The following is a 21,763-nucleotide window of genomic DNA, read 5'->3' on the forward strand; positions in this document are numbered from 1 at the left end:
GTCTATTTGAATGTTCCAGAGATTTCTCTGGTATCTCAAAATATGAAAACTAGTTTGACATAGAGGTCTGTTTCTGCTCATTTTTCACAATATCTACAGATAATTTTTTAAAATTTCACTGTTAGATATTATTATATGAATCGGTCTGTGCCTTGATCATTAAGTTGCTTGCCTTGTTTAATTGCCTATGTTGACTAACAAGCATTAAGTGCTTAGTTTGTGTTTGGTGCTTTGCAAAGTGTATTTTCAGTAGGTGAATCATCAAAAACAGTCTTAAGATCTGACTCTGTTGGTGCACCCACTCTACAGATGAACTAATGAGGCTGAGAGAAAAAAAGTAATTTGCTCAGGATAGTATCTTAGAGATATTAATTAGATTTCCTCACAGTTACATGTCATTTAAGTGTCTTAACTCAGATCTAATTCTTAACTTTTAGGCTGTAACACATAGCATTGGATGATTTTGTTATCCTGATTTTGGTTATCTTTTGATATCTTTAAATTGTTAGTTTCTCATTCACCAAGTCTGAACCAACTATACATTATGGTTGGTTTTGTGAGAAAATATTAGAAATATTTTTTACATTAAAAAAATATTGTTTGTATGTTAAACATAAAGATATTCTAATCTAGTTGATTGTAGATCAGTCTAAACTTTGCTAGATAATGTTTTTTCCAAGTTTGTGATTTCCAGTTTCATAATTTTTGAAGGTTTGCCTGGACATCGTGAAGTTGAAGTTAAATATGTGGACTTTGGCAATACAGCAAAAATAACACTTAAAGACATGCGTAAGATAAAGGATGAATTTCTGAATCCTGCAGAGAAGGTAATCTACTTACTGTGAATCATAGGTTTAGAATGTCAGTACAAACATGAAAGTATTTTTGAAGTCATTTTTACTATAGAAATGTTATTTTAACTACAGTTTTTCTGTAAATAATTTCTGACTCATGGCTATCAAAGTTTCTGTAATTACTATTAAAGAAATAATATGTATCTTAGCAAATAAGCATTAATTATAATTATGTGTATAATATGTGTGTTTTTGTAAGTACTTACTGGTCTGCAGCTTTTAATGTATTATTTTGAAATAACTGTACAATGTAGTAAGAATATGATGTATTATGTGAAAAAAGTCATTACAGAAGTGGTTTTACTGTGATCCCATTATGTTTAAGTAAATGTAACGTGTGCAAGAGAAAGATGTCTGGAAGAATAAGTAAAAAACTTACCCTTCTCTTGGAATCCTACTCCCCAGAGATAAGTATGGTTAAGGAGGCTTATTTCCTAATTTATATACTCCTAGTATTTGAATTATTGTTAAGCAGAATTTTTCATTTAAAATGGATAAAATAATACAGGAAAAACTTGAAAATATAATACTCTCGCCTGGAAAATCCCATGGACAGAGGAGCCTGGAAGGCTGTAGTCCTTGGGGGGTCACTGAGGGTCAGACACGACTGAGCGACTTCCCTTTCACTTTTCACTTTCATGCATGGGAGAAGGAAATGGCAACCCACTCCAGTGTTCTTGCCTGGAGAATCCCAGGGACGGGGGAGCCTGGTGAGCTGCTGTCTATGGGGTCGCACAGAGTCGGACACGACTGAAGCGACTTAGCAGCAGCAGCAGCATAGATGATAAAATGGAGGGATCACTCAGAATTATTCAGTATTTTTCATATATATACTTCTAAGATGCATCTTCTGTGTTTTTAACAATTATGAGATTAGACTATATATAGTCCTATAACCTGCATTTTCATTTAACAATGTATCATAGTATTAATATCTGCAGTTCTTTCAGTGGATGCTTATTTTTCCAGGATCTGAGTATAAAATGATTCATTCAACAAAGTATTCTGGGGTTTTTTGTTTCGTCTTTGGTTTTGGTATTTTTTAATAAGCTACTGGGAATTTTATTTTTTTAATTGACATGTAGTTGGTGTACGGTATTATTCAAGTTACAAGTGTACAAAATAGTCACAATTTTTTTTTTAATTTTTACTTTGTTTTACTTTACAATACTGTATTGATTTTGCCATACATTGACATGAATCCACCACGGGTGTACATGCGTTCCCAAACATGAACCCTCCTCCCACCTCCCTCCCCATAACATCTCTCTGGGTCATCCCTGTGCACCAGCCCCAAGCATGCTGTATCCAGCATCGGACATAGACTGGCGATTCGTTTCTTACATGATAGTATACATGTTTCAATGCCATTCTCCCAAATCATCCCACCACAATTTTTTAAAGTTATACTCCATTTATAGTTATCATAAAATATTGGCTATATTTCCTTTGTTGTACAATATATCCTTGTAGCTTATTTTCTATATATTAGTTTGTACCTCATAATTCCATACTCTGTTCATTCCAGCTGTTTGTATTTATAAGTATTGTTAGAGAGATCTTTGGACATTTGTTTGTTTTCTAAATATGTATTAAATTCAAATGCAAAGTTTGGTTTTGTACGCATTTAACACTTGAATTCTAAAATAACTGTAAGTTAATGTTACTTTCTTAATGATGCAATTTTGTTTGACATAGGCAATTAAATGTAAGCTGGCCTATATTGAACCATATAAAGGGACAATGCAGTGGTCAAAAAATGCTAAAGAAAAATTTGAAGAAAAGACTCAAGATAAGTTCATGACATGTTCCATCATTAGTAAGCTTTCTTCATTTTTATTGGGTGCCATGTGATCATAATCTTAAATAAGACTAACAGTATGATATATAACATTTTTCAGAGCTTATAAATTCAGTGTGTTGTCAATATGAGCTGTGAGAGGTAACATTTATTGAGAACTAGGGACAATGGAATATCTTCTACAGGCCCAAGAGCCTAAAATCAGCACATGAGGCAAATTTCCACTGAAGATCAACTCATCCTCAACATGTCTTCTTGAAAACCCTAAAGCCAGGAGTTAACTTATTTCTCTTTGCCTTTGTGCTGGTCTCTGTCCCTCATCTTGGAGGGATGGATGCTAAGGTTTAATTTTCAGGAAAGCAAAGGGAAATGGGAGATAAATAGAAAATAGGTTTTGTTTTATTTGACTCAGGTGAATTTAACTGTAGGTTCTCAGCTTATTTTGGAAAAAACTGTTTATCTTTGGAACAGTTTGGGACTGATAACACAGGCTAAGCTCTAGCCCTCAGTTTTGTAACTCAACAAGTTTAATGGCAAAACCTGAGTTTACATGAAGATCTAATATTGATCTCCCTTATAGTGAGTATTCATCATATATTCTACTTCAGGATAGTCATGATTGCTGCCTCAGAATTTCTGGGGGTATTAGGAAATGAGAAGTATATATTCTGTATAGCTTTTCTCGGTTTGAAGAATTGTGAAACATGTATGACCCCAAGGGATTTGGATGGAGGATTCGAAAGCTGCTGTTATCAGAGATTTTGATCTTTTCTAGAGCTGTGACCGACACTGGCTGTGTTGATCTGAACAGTACTAGTGCAGGATATATACAACTATGTTTCCTTAGGTTTGACTTATATGGCACTTTCAAAGGCCCTTTTTATGATATCCACTTTTTGATTTAGCAAACCCAAAATATCATGAGATTATTCGACTGTTTTATAATGAAGAAATTGAAGCTCAGAGATCAGTTGCTCAAGGCCGCATAACCTAGAAATGATTTAATTATTTAGTTATAACCTAGAATGTGTTAATTCACTTTCTGTAAGATATTATTCTGATGCAGTAGTTCTATAGAAGAAGAATATGATATAGGAGTTGTACCCTTAGTCTATAGAGTTGTTGTCTGGCTTCTCTGATATAAGTAGTAAATTAAGGGCCTTTTCAGTTCAGTTCAGTCACTCAGTCGTGTCCAACTCTTTGTGACCCCATGAATCACAGCACACCAGACCTCCCTGTCCATCACCAACTCACAGAGTTCACTCAAACTCATGTCCATCGAGTCAGTGATGCCATCCAGCCATCTCATCCTCTGTCATCCTGTTCTCCTCCTGCCCCCAATCCCTCCCAGCATCAGAGTCTTTTCCAATGAGTCAACTCTTCACATGAGGTGGCCAGAGTATTGGAGTTTCAGCTTCAGCATCAGTCCTTCCAGTGAACGCCCAGTACTGATCTCCTTTAGGATAGACTGGTTGGATCTCCTTGCAGTCCAAGGGACTTTCAAGAGTCTTCTCCAGCACCACAGTTCAAAAGCACCAGTTCTTCAGCACTCAGCTTTCTTCACAGTCCAACTCTCACATCCATACATGACCACTGGAAAAACCATAGCCTTGATTAGATGGACCTTTGTTGGCAAAGTAATCTCTGCTTTTCAATATGCTATCTAGGTTGGTCATAACTTTCCTTCCAAGGAGTAAATGTCTTTTAATTTCATGGCTGCAGTCACCATCTGCAGTGATTTTGGAGCCCCCAAAATGAAGTCAGCCACTGTTTCCACTGTTTCCCCATCTATTTGTCATGAAGTGATGGGACCATATGCCATGATCTTTGTTTTCTGAATGTTGAGCTTTAGGCCAACTTTTTTGCTCTCCTCCTTCACTTTCATCAAGAGGTTTTTTAGCTCCTCTTCACTTTCTGCCATAAGGGTGGCGTCATCTGCATATCTGAGGTTATTGATATTTCTCCCGGCAGTCTTGATTCCAGCTTGTGCTTCTTCCAGACCAGCATTTCTCATGATGCACTCTGCATAGAAGTTAAATAAGCAAGGTGACAATATACAGCCTTGACGTACTCCTTTTCCCGTTGGGAACCAGTCTGTTGTTCCATGTCCAGTTCTAACTGTTGCTTCCTGACCTGCATATAGGTTTCTCAAGAGGCAGGTCAGGTGGTCTGGTATTCCCATCTCTTTCAGAATTTTCCACAGTTTATTGTGATCCACCCAGTCAAAGGCTTTGGCATAGTCAATAAAGCAGAAATAGATGTTTTTCTGGAACTCTCTTGGTTTTTCCATGATCCAGTGGATGTTGGCAATTTGATCTCTGGTTCCTCTGCCTTTTCTAAAACCAGCTTGAACATCTGGAAGTTCACAGTTCACGTATTGCTGAAGCCTGGCTTGAAGAATTTTGAGCATTACTTTACTAGTGTGTGAGATGAGTGCAATTATGTGGTAGTTTGGGCATTCTTTGGCATTGCCTTTCTTTGGGATTGGAATGCAAACTGACCTTTTCCAGTCCTGTGGCCACTGCTGAGTTTTCCGAATGTGCTGGCATATTGAGTGCAGCACTTTCACAGCATCATCTTTCAGGATTTGAAATAGCTCAACTGGAATTCCATCACCTCCACTAGCTTTGTTCATAGTGATGCTTTCTAAGGCCCCCTTGACATCACATTCCAGGATGTCTGGCTCTAGGTGAGTGATCACACCATCGTGATTATCTGGGTTGTGAAGCTCTTTTCCATACAGTTCTTCTGTGTATTCTTGCCACCTCTTCTTAATATCTTCTGCTTCTGTTAGGTCCATACCGTTTCTGTCCTTTATCGAGCCCATCTTTGCATGAAATGTTCCCTTGGTGTCTCTAATTTTCTTGAAGAGATCTCTAGTCTTTCCCATTCTGTTATTTGCCTCTAGGGCCTTTTAGTCCTAAGTAACTTGAGCTGACTTTGTCATTATTCAGTCACTCACTTGTGTCCAACTCTTTGTAATCCCATGGTCTACAACACGCCAGTCCTCCCTGTCCTTCACCATCTCCCTGATCTTGCTCAAACTCATATCCATGTACGTCAGTGGTGCCATCCAACCATCTCATCCTTTGTTATCCCCTTCTCCTCCTGCCCTCAGTTTTTCCCAGCTTGAGGGTCTTTTCTAAAGAACTGGCTCTAACTTTAAAGTGCTTTAATTGTCCTTTTAGCTTTCCTCTTGGTATTTTATTTTGTTGGTTTTTAGCTCCTTTGTTTACATGTCTCCTCCCAAGGCTAATCCATGAAGACTTGACTCGGGTTTCTTTCTTGACTCTCCCTTTTTCATTCTCAGTTAATTGTTATGCCAGTAATATCTGAGCACAAGTGTAGTGTATTTGATTTAAGGAGTGACAGAAGGCCCCACTTGACCTAAAACATCTTTTCCTATCAACCTGCACAGTGATGAGATTAGTATATGTTGTTACCTTATATAACAAAGGACATTTAATTAGGAGCAGAGTAGGTAAGATGGTGAAGGTATGGAACACAGGAATAGTTGGCCCTCTGGAATAAAGAACTTGTGCAAGGGAAGTATGAATTCAGAGTGCTAAGGGGAACATAGAAGATGAAAAGTGAGGAGCTTACCTTATTGAAGGTTCTAAGTTGCTTAGCATTTTGTTTCTAGATAATATATCTGGTCATTAAAAAGTAGTCAGGAATGATTTTTAAACTCTTAGAGGAAAAAGCCTTCCAACAAGTATTCTTATAGCTAGGCAGTGTAGGATGTTACTGCTGATAATAATTTAGCTTTTCATTTGGAATCATCATTCTCTTTGCACCTGCCAGCTACTGCAGTTGTATAGAAGTGTAGACATAAGCCGATCTCAGTGCATAGGAGTGTGTGTTTCTTAAAGAAATTTCTCTCACTCCTTCAGGTGCATACTGAGCAGGTTCTCTGTGCTTAAAATAAGTAAATAGGCACATGAGATGTAACTTTACCCTAAGCTGACTCCCTGTTTCGTTTAGGAAATAAGCCTAATAAAAGGTAAAAAGTTAGATGGTTTGTCCTAAAAAAGGAGGGGGAAGAATTCCAGTTAATGCTCTGGGTTGAGTTTTTGTTGTTTGAAACTTCGTGCCGTTCTCTGTGTGTGTTTACATGCACACATGTGTGTGTCATTCTTAGAAAAGCTGTAAAGCTTCACGAATAAGCACTGGCCTGGATTAATTTTTATTTATATCTTTTGCCTTCTGGAACTTGGCAGAATCCAGTAAAACAGTTTAAAACCACAACAGAATGCTATTGGAATTAATGTATGTCGCTGTGTTTTTCTCTGAATCTAAAAGCTTTAAGCTGCTTTTGGTTTATTATAGAACAGTACATAATAACCTAAAATGAAAATTTTATTAACATTGGCAGTTCTTTCATGTATGACAAGTGATGTATCTACCCCTAGAGAGAAACGGACATTACTCAGCAGGAGGCCTCATGTATGCAAAATGAAGGAAATTAAGTTCTCAGGTTTTTAAAATTGCTTCATTTAGTATATTTTGTGATGTATTTATTTCTTTCCCCAAACTAGTCTTAATATTTTTACAGAAATTCTGGAAGATAATGTGCTGTTAGTTGAACTTTTTGATTTTCTTGGTGCTCCTGGAATGATTCCCACCAGTATTAATGACCAGCTAGTCAAAGAGGGCCTAGCATCTTATGAAGTAGGGTAAGTGGACCTGTAAACTTTTATTTTTAGTTGATATGTAACACTGTTCAGAAGAAGGGAAACTGGCATATCACTCCCCATTGGAGATCTGCTTAGACTATAGATGGGAGTTTTTCCCTATTAATTGGTCAGTAAAATGAGAAGAAAAAATAATTGGAGTCTTTAGTCTAGGCAGGAGTAGAGTGGCTTTTTTCTTCATCCCTATGGGGCTCTACAACAAGAATGGTTCCTGGAGATAGAGGGTGCATCTGAGAAAAGGAGACTGACATTTTATTTTAGGTGGGATGTCTGCTTAGGTGGCCTCTTGAACCGTTTGTGAAGACAATCAGGAAGAGAAACGGCAGGGTAGAGAGTGAGCAAAATAGTAGAGTAGCCTGCATTCTCATCTGGAGAAATAGGAATTTTTCCTGGGTGCAAGTGGATACTTTAAAGGCGAACCAGGCTTGACCATTGTGCTTTTACCCAGGACAGGTTAAAAGGCCTGTCCTGGTTAAAAGCCTTGTGGTTGAGGTGACCCAGAAGCAGAAGGGCAGAGTGGTGGTAGGAAAGGTGGGAGGGTTTAAAGTCAGGAGACAGCAGTTCTTCTATGGTAGGGACTTGTACAAGGCAGTGGCCCCGAGGGGTTTCCTGAAGAACTCCATCACACAGCCCTTAAGAAAGCCAGTATTTGAGTACACCCACAGTGATGCCTGTCTGGGTATGCCAGAGAAGCAGCAACACCCAGCAGAGGTCTGCCGTGACATGGCCAGTGTGTGGTCTGGCTCTGCCTCCCTCCCCGCCCCGCCCCTACCCCCACCCAACACTGGTGGAACCAGAAGTAGTAGAGAGGGCTGGCCTTTTCCACTGTAGGTCCTAAGCATGGGAGGGAGAGAAAGGAGAAGAAATATTTAAATGTATTGGACTGAGTTTTCTTTTTTTTTTTACATAGGGTTATGAAATATACAACATACAATTTTAAAAGTTCACCCTGTTTAGGTAGAGTTATGAGTTTTGATAAACACATATAATCACGCAGCTGTCATTACAGTCAAGTTGCAGACTATTTTCATGACTCCTCAAAGTTCACTTTGTTTCTTTATGTAGTGAGTCTCCTTCCTCCATACCTAGTCCTTGGCAGCTACTGATCAAATTTCTGTCTCCATAGTTTTGTCTTTTCCACACATTCATATAAATGGAGTCATATAATACTTGGCCTTTTTTGTGTCTTGCTTTTCCATTTGGTCACTAAGAGTCGGACACAACTGAGTGACTAAACAACAACAACCTTTCCATTTAGCATAATGTTTTTGAGATTAGGTCATGTTGCCTACACCGGTAGTTCTCATTGCTTTGCTCACTCGTATTTCATTGTATGGATGCACCATAATATTATATGTTTACCAATTGATGGACATTTGAGCTATTTCCAGTTTGGGGAAACTTCGTGAATAAAGCTGCTGTAAATATTTGCATACAGGTGTTTGTGTAGCTATATGTATGTATGCAAAATTGCTGTTTGTAAGGTAAATTTATTTCTACCTTTATGAGAACCTGCCAAATGTTTATGAGAGTTTTATTGTTCTCCATTCTTGCTAGCACTTGATTTTGTCATTTTATATTAGCCCTTCTTAGAGGAGTATAGTGGTTTTCATCTTAATTTCCATGAGTTTGAGTGAACTCCGGGAGTTGGTGATGGACAGGGAGGCCTCGTGTGCTGCAGTTCATGGGGTCGCAAAGAGTCAGACATGACTGAGCGACTAAACTGAACTGTACTGAATGACATTAAAGATCTTAACATGTGCTTATTTGCCATCTGTATCTCTTTGGTGAAGTATCTTTTCAGATGTTTTGCCCTTTTTTAAACTGTTGCTTATTATTATTGAAATATGAGAGCTCTTTATATATTCTAGACATGTCTTTCATTAGGCATGTACTTTGCAAATACTTTCTTCCAATCTGGCTTCTTAGGGTGTCTTTTAAAGAGCCAAAGGTTCTGGTTTTAAAGTTCAGTTGGGCAATTTTTTCTTTTATAATTCAGGCATTTTGTATTTAGCTGAGAAATCTTTGCCTAAGTCAAGGTTGTAAAGATTTTCTCATATGTATTCTTCCTTATGTTTTATAGTTACATGTTTCATATTTAGGGTTGTCATCCTTTTTATTTTGTTAAATAGACTATTTTTTGTAGCCATTTTAGGTCCAGAACATGAAGTGGAAAGAACAGAGTTCCTTTATGCTTCTGCCCCCACATAGACACAGCCTCCCCACCGTTATCAACCAGCAAAGTGGTGTATTTACAAGGAACAGTGAAATTCTGTTAACATGTCAGAATCATCAAAGTCCAAAGTTTGAGTTACTGTATGTGTATTGTGTGGGTTTGCACATTATGTAGTGACTTGAATATACCATTGTAGTGTCATACAGAGTATTTCCACTGTCCTGAAAATCTGTGAGAGCCTAACATTGAGTATTTCCACTGTCCTGAAAATCTGTGAGAACCTAACATTCTTCCCTCCCCTCTAGCTAATGGCAAACACTGATCATTTTATCGCCTCCATAGTTGTGTCTTTTCCACAGTGGAATCATATAGTATGTAGCCTTCTCAGATTGGCTTCTTTCATTTAGTAATATGCTTTTAAGGTTCCTCTGTGTCTTTTTCTGGCTTGATAGCTCATTGCTTTTTAGCACTGAATAATATTCCATTGTCTGGTTGTATCACAGTTTGTTTATTCAATCACTTACTGAAGGACATCTTGGGTGCTTCTGCTGAGAACAGGACATTCTCCACTTGTGGGGAGAGTGGAGGCGACATACAGAGTGGAGGTGACACCCACTTTGGGCATGTTGTGTGAGGTCCTGTGTCTGTTAAAGCAGAGGGAGGATCCCCAGGAAGCAAAGTATTGCAGTGATCGGTGAGCTGTAGGTCATGCCCTTGGCCGGAGGACCGCAGGGCTCACATGGTGGAGCCTCAGGAGCAGGCATGGCAGTAGCTAAGGAAGCAGGGTGAAGAGAGAGGCAGGCATGATTCCTCACTCCCAAATGCTCATCCTTGTACTCGTCAACAGGCAAATCCAGGGTTCATGGGTCAGCCTGAAATTTGTACATTTGGGAGGCCCCCATTCAGGAAAAGTATGCAAAATTATAACATTTATGTAGACTGTTAAAAGAAATCAACAAATTACAGATTTTCAAAAGTTGACAAATACTATGAATATTAGAAAATTCAGAATCACCTGTAAAATACCTTTACAGATTTTTTAACTGTATACTGATTACCACATGAAATGGCAGATTTGGTGATATTTCCTTTGGCAGGAACAGAAAAGTAAATGTCTTTTCTGTAGTGTGGTTGATTGAAATTTGTTTATTGGTAACTTCTTAAAGTTTTTTTTAGAACCATAGCTTAGTTATTAGTAGTGCCATATAAATTTCTAAAAATCATAGTTAATTTTAGGTGAATATTATTTCTTTTATGTATTATATATATATTGTGTGCTGTGCTTAGTCGCTCACTTGTGTCTGACTCTTTGCGACCCCGTGGACTGTAGCCTGCCAGGCTCCTCTGTCCATGGGGATTCTCCAGTCAAGAATACTGGAGTGGGTTGCCATGCCCTCCTCCAGGGGATCTTCCCGACCCAGGGATCAAACCCAGGTCTCCCACATTGCAGGTGGATTCTTTACCATCTGAGCCACCAGGGAAGCCCAAGAATACTAGATACTATATCTATACTATCCTGTCTCTTCTGCAGGGGATCTTCCTGACCCAGGAATAGAACCAGGGTCTCCTGCATTGCAGGTAGATTCTTTACCAGCTGAGCCACCAATGATTAGAGAGCCTCAACTGGCCTCAGGCATTTTCTTCAAAGTGGAATTAGGTGCCAGATTTGTAAACAGAAAGCTCCCCACATTAGCAGATGCAAACTAGTATATTTAGAATGGATAAACAAGGTTTTACTGTATAGCACAGGGACCTATATTCAATATCCTGAGATAAACATGATGAAAGGAATATGAAAAAGTTATGTATATGTATAACTGAATCACTTTACTGGATAGCAGAAATTAACATAACATTGTAAATAACCTATACTTCAATAAAAGAAAAAAAGAAAGCTCCCCATGGGTTTCCCCTTCCCTACACACAATGTGCCCCCTCACAACTGCACTCATTCTAGTCACTTTTCTGGTTCCTTTGGGCACCTGTGCTTATGTTAAAGATGCCTGCGTGCACCCCCTTTTTGCATTGCATCAAGTGTCAGGGCTTCCTGGAACAGGTCTATGGGTCAGAATATGGTGATTTGTGATTCTGTAAAGATTTAAGGACTGCTGGAGGGAACACACCTCTTAGAGCTGCTCTCCTCAAAGCCCTGTTCTTTGCAGGTTTAAAGGTTATCTCTTGAGATTGTAATCTGTTACATCATTATACCTGCATAATATTTACTTATATCCATTATATATACATATATATATTATATATACATTATGTATATAATATTCAAGACACTTCAAGTTTTATTTTAATGAATCTTTAATATAGTTTAAACTGATATTTATTAATGTATTGATTTAATTCACTTATTAATAGGGTAACCCCAATTCTTGTCCAGACTGGGACATGTTTAAGTATAAAAAAGAAGACACCAGATTAACAAACATATAGTGGCTCACTGTATTGATTAAATAGTTTGTCTCCAGCGTCCTCCTCATAGTGGTATATTTGCTTTATATTGAACCTTATATTTTCATGTTACATTAAAGGTCTTAGGAGTATTTCTGGAATCCATTCCCATACCAAGATTGCTAGCAGTAGCGTAACTCCACAGGGAAGTGGTGGTCAACCACAAAACTGTATCCCACTAAATCCAAACTAAATGTGTTTCAAAGTCAACTCCCCTTAGCCAAGCCCCTGGAATACTTAGACCAAAAAATGAGAGTAGGAGTCAGTGATCTTAACTAATTTAAGTTAAAATACTTACTGTTGAAAATATTGACATAAATCACAGCAAGATCCTCTATGGCCTACCTCCTGCAGTAATGGAAATAAAAAAACAAAAATAAACAAATGGGACCTAATTAAACTTGAAAGATTTTGCACAACAAAGGAAACCATAAACAAGATGAAAAGAGAACCTTCAGAATAGGAGAAAATAATTGCAAATGAAGCAACTGACAAAGGGTTAATCTCCAAAATAGACAAATAGTTCATGCAGTTCAACATCAGAAAAGCAAAGAACCTAATCAGAGAATGGGCACAAGACCAAAGCAGACATTTATTTCCTCAAATAAGACATCCAGATGGCTAATAAACACATCAAAAAAAGCTCAACATTGCTCATTATTAGAGAAATGCAAATCAAAACTACAGTGAGGTCGCCATACACCCGTCAGAATGGTCATCATCAGAAAATCTGCTAACAGTAAATGCTGGAGAGAATGTGGAGGAAAGGGAAACCTCTTGTATGCTGGTGGGAATGTAAATTGATAACAGCCACTATGGAGAACAGTATGCCAATTTCTTAAAAAACGATGGCAAAACCTATGCAGTGTTGTAAAGTAAAATAAAGTTAAAAAAAAAAAAAAAAAAAACTAGGAATGAAACTGCCATATGACCCAGCAGTCCCACTATTGGGCATATACCCTGAGAAAACCATAATTGAAAAAGATATATGTACCCCAGTGTTCATTGCAGCACTGTTTACAATAGCCTGGACATCGAAGTAACCTAGATGTCTATCGACAGGTAAATGGATAAAGAAGTTGTGGTACATATATACAATGGAATATTACTTAGCCATAAAAAGGAATGAATTTGAGTCAGTTCTAGTGAGGTGGATGAACCTAGAACCTGTTAGAGTGTAGTAAGTCAGAAAAGAAAAAAACAAATACCATATATTATCACATATATATGGGATCTAGAAAAATGGTACCCATGAACCCATTTGCAGGGCAGGAATAGAGACTCAGACACATTGAACAGACTTACGGACATAGTGGGGCAAGGAGAGGGTGGGGTAAATTGAGAGAGTAGCATTGAAGTATGTACATTACCATTTGTAAAATGGATTGGTGATGGGAAGTTGCTATATAGTGCAGAGAGCTCAGCCTGGAGCTGTGTGACAAACTAGAGGGATCGGACGGGGAGGGAGGTTCAAGACAGAGGAAACGTGAATACCTACAGCTGATTCATGTTGATGTATGGCAGAAATCAACACAACATTGTAAAGCAGTTGTCCTCTGATTAAAAATAATTGAGGCAGGGGAAGCACATTGCTTTGCAAACCTTCCCAGGGAACCAGTTATTGTAAACCCACTCTACTCCTCTGGCAGCCCCAGTCAGTTTCCTTGCCCTTCAATACCCAGATTGCTGATTCCTACTGATTCCTGCAAAACAGTCTTACTGTTTCCACTGTATCTGTTCTATGTGTGTGTTAGTTGTTCAGTTGTGTTCAACTCTCTGTGACCCCATGGACTGTAGCCCACCAGGCTTCTCTGTCCATGGGATTCTCTAGGCAGCAATACTGGAGTGGGTTGCCATGCCTTCCTCCAGAGGATTGTATCTGTTGCCTGTCCTCAAATTAGAACATGAGTTTCCCTTGATCAGTGTTTTCCCTGAGCACCTAAGGATTAAGAAGAAAGGAAGTGTGAAGTCCCACAGTTTAGTCTGTTGGGGTCACCTGTGTCATACATGCACACTATCATTTATAAAATAAAACATAATGTTTCCCAAATAATCTGGCCTCTGTGTGCTTCAAGGTTCATGCCGTGTCCTATTTATGCCAAAGCTACATATTTTTCCTTTGGTTTCTGGAATGCCTCCCTAACTCCTGCTTGTCCTTTTAAAATCTCAATTGAAATGTCACTTAATCAGAGAAACCTTCTCCAGCTCCAAGACTCGGTTAGATTTCATTGGCCTATGCCCTTGGTCTTTGAAATTTATTTTTTGTATAATTATGTAATTACTCACTATCATAATACCATAAGATCCTGGAGGACTGGACCCTGCTTATTTTGTCCACTGCTGTATCTCTGGAACCTAGGTCTCTTGGCTCACAGTATGTACCCAGTAAATATTAATTGAATGAAAGAAATAAGTATCAGGGTCTGGAGCATAGAAGAGAGAGAGACCTGATTGGGTGATTCAGATGGGGAGTAAACATATACATGGTAAATGAATCCATCATTTTCATCAATCATCTCAATCTCCATAGATGAACATGCAACTCTAAGCATTATCATTTACAGGAGAGAGAAGCCCAGAAAAATGGTAGATGAAGAACCTGAGATTAGAGAAAAACCAGGAACCAAAGAAAGAGAACATTTCATGAAGGCCAAAGTAGCTAGTTTAGGCTCAGAGTTCATGTCAAATAAGGACCAAAAACTATCCAATAGATTCAGAAGGAAAAACTTAGCCCCTCTGGTTAGCACAATCTCCAGTTTATTATGAAAGAGCTTAAGATTTTTCCTTTGAAGAAATTTTGCCATTAATTATCTGTGATTAGATTCTGAACTGTTCAGATTAAACGTTCTAAACACTTAATTCAGTAATTTTGCTTGTTAACAGATTTTAAAATAACAATTGTTTTCCACTTGTATTCTCAAACTGTATTGACAAACAGTTTGATAACTTTTAGGCAAAGAGAAATATTCAAGTTACTAAAAAAATCCTGAATAATTCTTTTCTTTTGTGAGTACAAAATATCAGTAAGGAATGATGAAATTATTAGCACACTTGGTATTTTAAACTGTTTTTAAAGTAGAAACCATGGATTTTACATGTTTTTTTTTTCCTTTTTGTCCTTTGTTAGTCATTAAGAACTCTTTTTAAAAAAGACTAAAATTGCTGTTAATATCAAAACTGCAAAGCAGTGAATCATAACTAAAACTTGTTCATCTCTAGATCTAACCAAATACAAACATAAATATTTTGTAAACTATGCATATTGTTAATGGGTTTTTTTTTTTTCAGATATACCCTCAAAGATAATTCTAAAAAGCATATTGAAGTATGGGATCCTTCTCCAGAAGAAATTATTTCAAATGAAGTAAACAACTTAATAAATCCTCTGTTTGCAAAATCTCTACCTAGTGAGGATCTGCAGTCACTTTATAATAAGGAACTGCCTGTGCACATCTGCAATATAGTGTCTCCTGAGAAGATCTATGTTCAGTGGTTATTAACAGAAAACTTGCTTCATAGGTATAACATCCAAGGAAAATTGTGCATATAGTTTATTCTCTTTTCCATATTTTATTTCAAAGATCTAGAACTCATAAATGCAGAGTTCTTGTTTTAAAAGTACAAAATTATTTCGGCTAAATAGTCACTTAAAAACTAGTTAACAGTATACAAATAGTATATTAACTGATTATTTTTATTGTATTAAGATTTATATATTCCACAAAGGCTTATTGAGCACCTATTATTTGACAGCCAGTATTATAGCTGTTGGGGAAACAGTGATAAAAACATTGGACAAGTTTGTGCAGTCATGGAGCTTACGTTCTAGTAGAGGGAATGACAATGAACAAAGAACGTTACCTACAGCAGGAGATAATGATGAAGATGAGAAAAATAAAGCAGCTGGGCAGGAAGACCTCACAGAGTCAGTGACACTTGAGATAAATCCTCAAGGCAGTGAGGAAGCGAGCCTTGAAAATGCCTGGGGGGCACTCATGTCAGGCAGAGGAAAGAGCTAGTTCAAGACCCTGCAGTAGAAAAGTGCTCAGGTGCTCAAGGAGGAAGGAGGCATCCAGTTTGTTTGGAATAGAATGAGGGAGGGAGGTCAGAGAATTGTACGTTATAAGAAAGTTTCAGAGAGGTAAAAAATTTTTTTCTTTACATAGTTTAGGAGAAAAGATGGTTGCTGCTTATGAAAACTCAAAATGGGAACCTGTTAAATGGGAAAATGATATGCACTGTGCTGTTAATATCCCAGATAAAAATCAGTGGCGAAGGGGCCAGATCATCAGAATGGTTACAGACACATTGGTAGAGGTAAATGCAGAGTTAAAAATATAATCAAGAAAGTAAATGTATTTTGTATTTTCATGCAATTTTTATTACGCTTTTCAGTTTGTAAAAAAAAATAAAGCATTATTTTTCCATAGACTTAAAGTTATTATTTTCATAGGTCTTGCTGTATGACGTGGGTGTTGAACTAGTAGTGAACATTAACTGTTTAAGAGAACTTCAAGAAAACCTAAAGACAATGGGAAGATTATCTTTGGAATGCTCTCTTGTTGATATAAGGTAGTTTTTAGCTGAGTAAGATTTCTTATTACTGAATATGATTTTAAATCTTTTTCTGTTTGGATTCTGATCTGTTTTTATTTTGCTGACATATTCTGAAATTTTCATAAAGATCTAGTTAATTTTAAGGTTTTGGGAAGCAGGAAGGAAAAAATACGAAGCACATAAACTTTGGTGGTATTGAGATAGAGATAGGTGAGTACAACAGGTATCTAGATTAAGTTCAAACTGTTAAAAAAGAAACTTGAGACACAAATGAAGATAGGAATAAAAAATAAAGTTTCTGCTGAAAAGTCTACTCACTGCCTTATAGGAATTCCCATATACATAACAAGATGTTTTTCTCTTGCTGCTTTTAGGATTTTTTCTTTATCCTTAGCTTTTACCACTCTAATTATAATGTGTCTTGACGTGATCCTTTGGGTTCATCTTTTTAGAACTCTCTTGGGTTTCCTAGACCTGGGTATCTGTTTGCTTCCCCAGATTAGGGAAATTTTAGCCACTTTTCAAATAATTTTTCTGGTTCTTTATCTCCTTCTTCATCTCAGATTCCTATAATGCAAATGTTATTCCACTTCTTGTTGCCTCCAAAGTTCCTTAAGTTATCTTCTTTTTTTTTTTTTTTTTCTGTCTGGGTGAGTTCCACTGCCTTGTCTTCTGCTTGCTGATTTGCTCTTCATCCTCATCCAGTCTGCTATTGAACCCCTCTAGTACATTTTTCTTTCAGTTACAACTTCTGTTTGGTGCTTTCTTATGCTTTCTACCTCTTTATTGTTGTTCTCATGGTGTTCTTCCATTTTTCTTCTGAGTTTGCATGCGTACTAAGTCACTTCAGTAGTATCCAACTCTTTGTGACCCCATAGACTGCAGTCCATCAAGCTCCTTTGTCCACGGGATTTTCCAGGCAAAAGTACTAGAGTGGGTTGCCAAGCTCTCCTCTAGGGGATCTTCCCAACCCAGGGATCGAACCCGCGTCTCTTGTATCTCCTGCGTTGGCAGGAGGATTCTTTTACCACTGGCACCCCCTGGGAAGCCTCACCTGAGTTTGGTAAGCATCTTTATGATTGCTTTTCAGTCTCTATCAGGGAGATTGCTTATCACTGTTTTGTTTAGTTCTTTTTCTGATGTTTTAATCTTAGTCTTTTGGCTAGAGCATATTCCTCTGTCTCATTTTGCCTAGTCCTCTGTCTGTTTCTACACAGTAGGTAAATCAGTTGTCTCTTCCAGTCTTGGCAGAGTGGCCTTATGTAGGAGATGCCTAGTGGGACTCGGGTACGATCCTGCCTGGCCACCACAGCCTGGCACTCTAGGGGTGACCCCTCTGTGGGTATCTCCTTCTGTGGCTGCAAGGCTGCAGCAGCAGCTGGGCACTGGTGGACAGACCTTTTGTTTGGGTGGCTCTGAGGTCCAGCTGAGGCTCAGGAGTAAAGTGGGCAGAGCTTTCAGCATGGGAGACCCGTTGGTGCTGACAGGTTAGAGGGAGAATTCCAGTACTGGTGAGAGCAAGGTAGCCAGAGATAACAAAAAAAGTTTCTGCCAGTGTCTCCATCCCTGGGAGACATCCCAGCTGGTTCCTGTCTCCAGCAGATGCTTTAAGGTTTAGTAAGAGGGTCCTCTTTATATGGTGTCCATGCACTTTTCAGTGTGGTGTTTTTGCACTTGTTTTTAGGTTGAGTCTGGGCACAGGCCCTTTAAGAACAATTTTTCTGTTCTCTGTTCTTCTCTAGTTTTCCTGGTCATATTCCCTGTTGGATTTCAAAGCCAGGTGTTTTGGGAATCTCTCCTGTGTAGAATCTAGGGGTTTAGGTGTCTCATGTAGAGCATAAATCCCTGGCTCCTCAGAGAAGAGACTCATAACTTTGTGATTCCTCCTGGTTATGGATCACAGCAGCTGGGGTGTGGGTCTTTACCTGGCAAGAATGTGTCTCTGCCTCTCCTACCTTTCTTGATGCTGTCCTTTTACCCTTTGTTGTGGAGGCTCTACCCTCTGTTCATTGATAGAACAGAATTCTATCAATCCCTTTACCGTACCCAACATGGTAGAGAATGCATTCCTGTAGACACCTTGAATCTGATGACTTAAGGACTACAGTGGAACACCACCATTTCAAGAGTGGAATAATAGCCTTAAGCATGTCTGGACCATGTATTATTAATGGCCTTAACAGGCATTATTTTGTTTAATCATCACAGCAAACCTTTAAGCTATGACTAAGGTATTATTTAAAGACAAGAAAATTGAGTCTTCAAGAGGTTAAATATTTTATATTCCAGAGTAATACATCTAACTGTTGAACTGGGATTATAAGAGTTCCAATCCTAGAACCAGCATACTAACCACTTACGTTTTACTACCCTTCTGAGAAATCTTTTTGTATAGATTTCGTTTTATTGTGGTAAAGTATACACTAACATAAAATTTACCACTTTTAAGTTTACAATTCCATCAGTTCAGTCACTCAGTTGTGTCTGACTCTTTGCAATCCCATAGACTACAGCACACCAGGCTTCTCTGTCCATCACCAACCCCCGGAGCTTGCTCAGACTCATGTCCATCAAGTCGGTGATGCCATCCAACCATCTCATTCTCTGTTGACCCCTTCTCCTGCCTTCCAGTCTTCCCCAGCATCAGGGTCTTTTCCAGTGAGTCTCTTCTTCCCGTCAGGTATCCAAAGTATTGGAGCTTCAGTTTCCACATCAGTCCTTTCAGGAATATTCAGGACTGATTTCCTTTAGGATTGACTCGTTGGATCTCCTTGCAGTCCAAGGGACTCTCAAGAGTCTTCTCCAACAGCACAGTTCAAAGGCATCAATTCTGTGGCCCTCAGCTTTTTTTTTTATGGTCCACCTCTCCCATTCATACATGACTACTGAAAAAACCACAGCTTTGATTAAGACGGACCTTTGTCAGCAAAATGATGTCTCTTCTTTTTAATATGCTGTCTAGGTTTGTCTGTCATAGCTTTTCTTCCAAGGAGCAAGCATCTTTTAATTTCATGGCTGCAGTCACCATCTGCAGTGATTTTGAGCCCAAGAAAATAAAATGTGTCACTGTTTCCATTGTTTCCCCATCTATTTGCCATGAAGTGATGGGACCAGATGCCGTAATCTTAGTTTTCTGAATGTTGAGCTTTAAGCCAACTTTTTCACTCTCCTCTTTTACTTTCATCAAGAGGCTCTTTAGTTCTTCTTCATTTTCTGCCATAAGGGTGGTGTCACCTGCATATCTATTGATATTTCTCCCAGAAATCTTGATTCCAGCTTGTGCTTCATCCAGCCCAGCATTTCACATGATGGAACAACGGACTGGTTCTGAGGAGTACATCAAGGCTGTATATTGTCACACTGCTTAATTTAACTTATATGCAGAGTACATCATGCGACATGCAAGATATCCAAAAGTTAATATTTTTAAATGTATGTTCATAATAGGTCATAGAAAACCTTAATGTTGTATGTATACTGATATTATCTGTATACTATCATAAATAAAAAACTATAACTAATTCAAGAAGTCACTGATAATATAAGTTTCTTAGCTGATAAGAGCACTGTTTGGGCTTCATAATAAATAGTTTTGCTAAATCCTGTTTGGTCAAACTACATACACAGATGATGTCATTAGTTCACTCATGTAAACCATCTAATGTGAAAAGATTTGCCAGATTGGTTCTTTACTCAGAGGATGGGGCAAGTCTGATGAAACTCCATCCATATCTCTTTAGTGGTGCATGTGGGGTAAGTAACTTCAGTCGTGGCTCTGACCCTGTGACCCCATGAACTGTAGACCACCAGGCTCCTCTGTCCATGGGATTCCCCAGGCAAGAATACTGGAGTGGGTTGCCATGCCATCCTTCAAGGGTACTTGTTTATTCTGTGGACATGGATTTCATGGTTAGAAACATCTAAAGCCACTCAGTTTCCACTCTGCAAACTAAAATAGATGGTGAAATTCATATTCTGGTCTTCATTGATCTGTCAAGTATTTATTGAACATTTTTCAACCATGAATATTAAAAATAATTTTTTATAAATGAATCTAATATTCATAGTAGCAATTCATATTAGCTTTAAATTCCAGAAAAAAATCTTCCAAAAATATTTGGGCAGAGAAATCATCATTACAAAGGGGCTGTTCTATTTGTATTTCCATTACAAATTTTTGGTGTGCCTTCTGTGTGAACTATCGTAGGCATTGGAGATATGATGGACTAAGACACAATACATGTAAAACATACAACGCATAGTATACAGATGGCCCCTTGAACAACACAGGTTTGAACTTCACAGGTCCTCTTATACGTAGTTTGGCACTAGTGACACATCTGTGGTTGGTTGTATCTGAGAGCAGAACTGCCTTACGGAGGGCCAGCTGTAAAGTTATACACAGGTTTTTGACTGCATGGAGGGTCAGCACCGTTAACCCCACGTTATTCAAGGGTCAAATGTGCGTACACATAACATATCCCTGCTCTCTGAGTTTATGGTGTAATTAGCCCTGGGTCGGGAAGATCCCCTGGAGGAGGGAATCCACTCCAGTGTTCTTGCCGGAAGAATACCATAGACAGAGGACCCTGGCAGGCTATAGTTCATGAGATTGCAAAGAGTCAGACATGACTAAGTGACTAACACTTCTAACTTTCACTTTTTTTCAGCACATATGAAATGTGTATAATAGCTTTAGAACGCTTAAAGCATACTTAAATTTTAAGAGTTCTCAGTGCAGCCTCAGAACAGATGTATATAAATAACTTAGCATGTAATTTGGGCTGTAAGGAGACTAGAGGGATGAAAAAAAGGCTATGAAAATGGGGAAGAAATTTAAGAAAATAATACAGAGCCATGTTTAAATTGATTTCTCACTGTGTATGTTGTTGATTCAAATATATATGTATATGAAGATTCTTTTATGTTTCTTTATCCTATACTATTTGTTGTAAGACAAGGTGTCATTTTTTTATTTTAGACCAACAGGTGGGAGTGACAAGTGGACAGCGACAGCCTGTGACTGCCTCTCATTGTACCTCACTGGAGCTGTAGCAACCATTATCATACAGGTGTGTGACAAGGTAAACAGGTAGAGTAGATATGTTTTGGTTATTTCATTGGTGTTTTGTACAGGTCCATTTATTTTGTTGAGAAAATAATAGCTGTTTGGATTTTTTTTTTTTTTTGGCTGCATGGCACATGGGATCTTAGTTCCCTG

General features: G+C 38.2%; 1 protein-coding gene across 1 annotated transcript in view; it reads left to right on the top strand.

Annotated features, from left to right (window-relative positions):
- RNF17 (ring finger protein 17) overlaps positions 1–21,763 on the top strand; it is a 115,641-nt gene that overhangs the window by 62,761 nt on the left and 31,117 nt on the right. The window contains exons 18-24 of the mRNA XM_018056328.1: positions 712–827; positions 2,553–2,673; positions 7,211–7,331; positions 15,274–15,504; positions 16,152–16,302; positions 16,439–16,557; positions 21,524–21,614. Coding sequence (XP_017911817.1) covers positions 712–827; positions 2,553–2,673; positions 7,211–7,331; positions 15,274–15,504; positions 16,152–16,302; positions 16,439–16,557; positions 21,524–21,614 — 950 coding nt within the window. The remainder of the gene's footprint in view (positions 1–711; positions 828–2,552; positions 2,674–7,210; positions 7,332–15,273; positions 15,505–16,151; positions 16,303–16,438; positions 16,558–21,523; positions 21,615–21,763) is intronic.

This window comes from Capra hircus, chromosome 12, assembly GCF_001704415.2.
Source record: "Capra hircus breed San Clemente chromosome 12, ASM170441v1, whole genome shotgun sequence".
In the NCBI taxonomy this organism is placed as follows: domain Eukaryota; kingdom Metazoa; phylum Chordata; class Mammalia; order Artiodactyla; family Bovidae; genus Capra; species Capra hircus.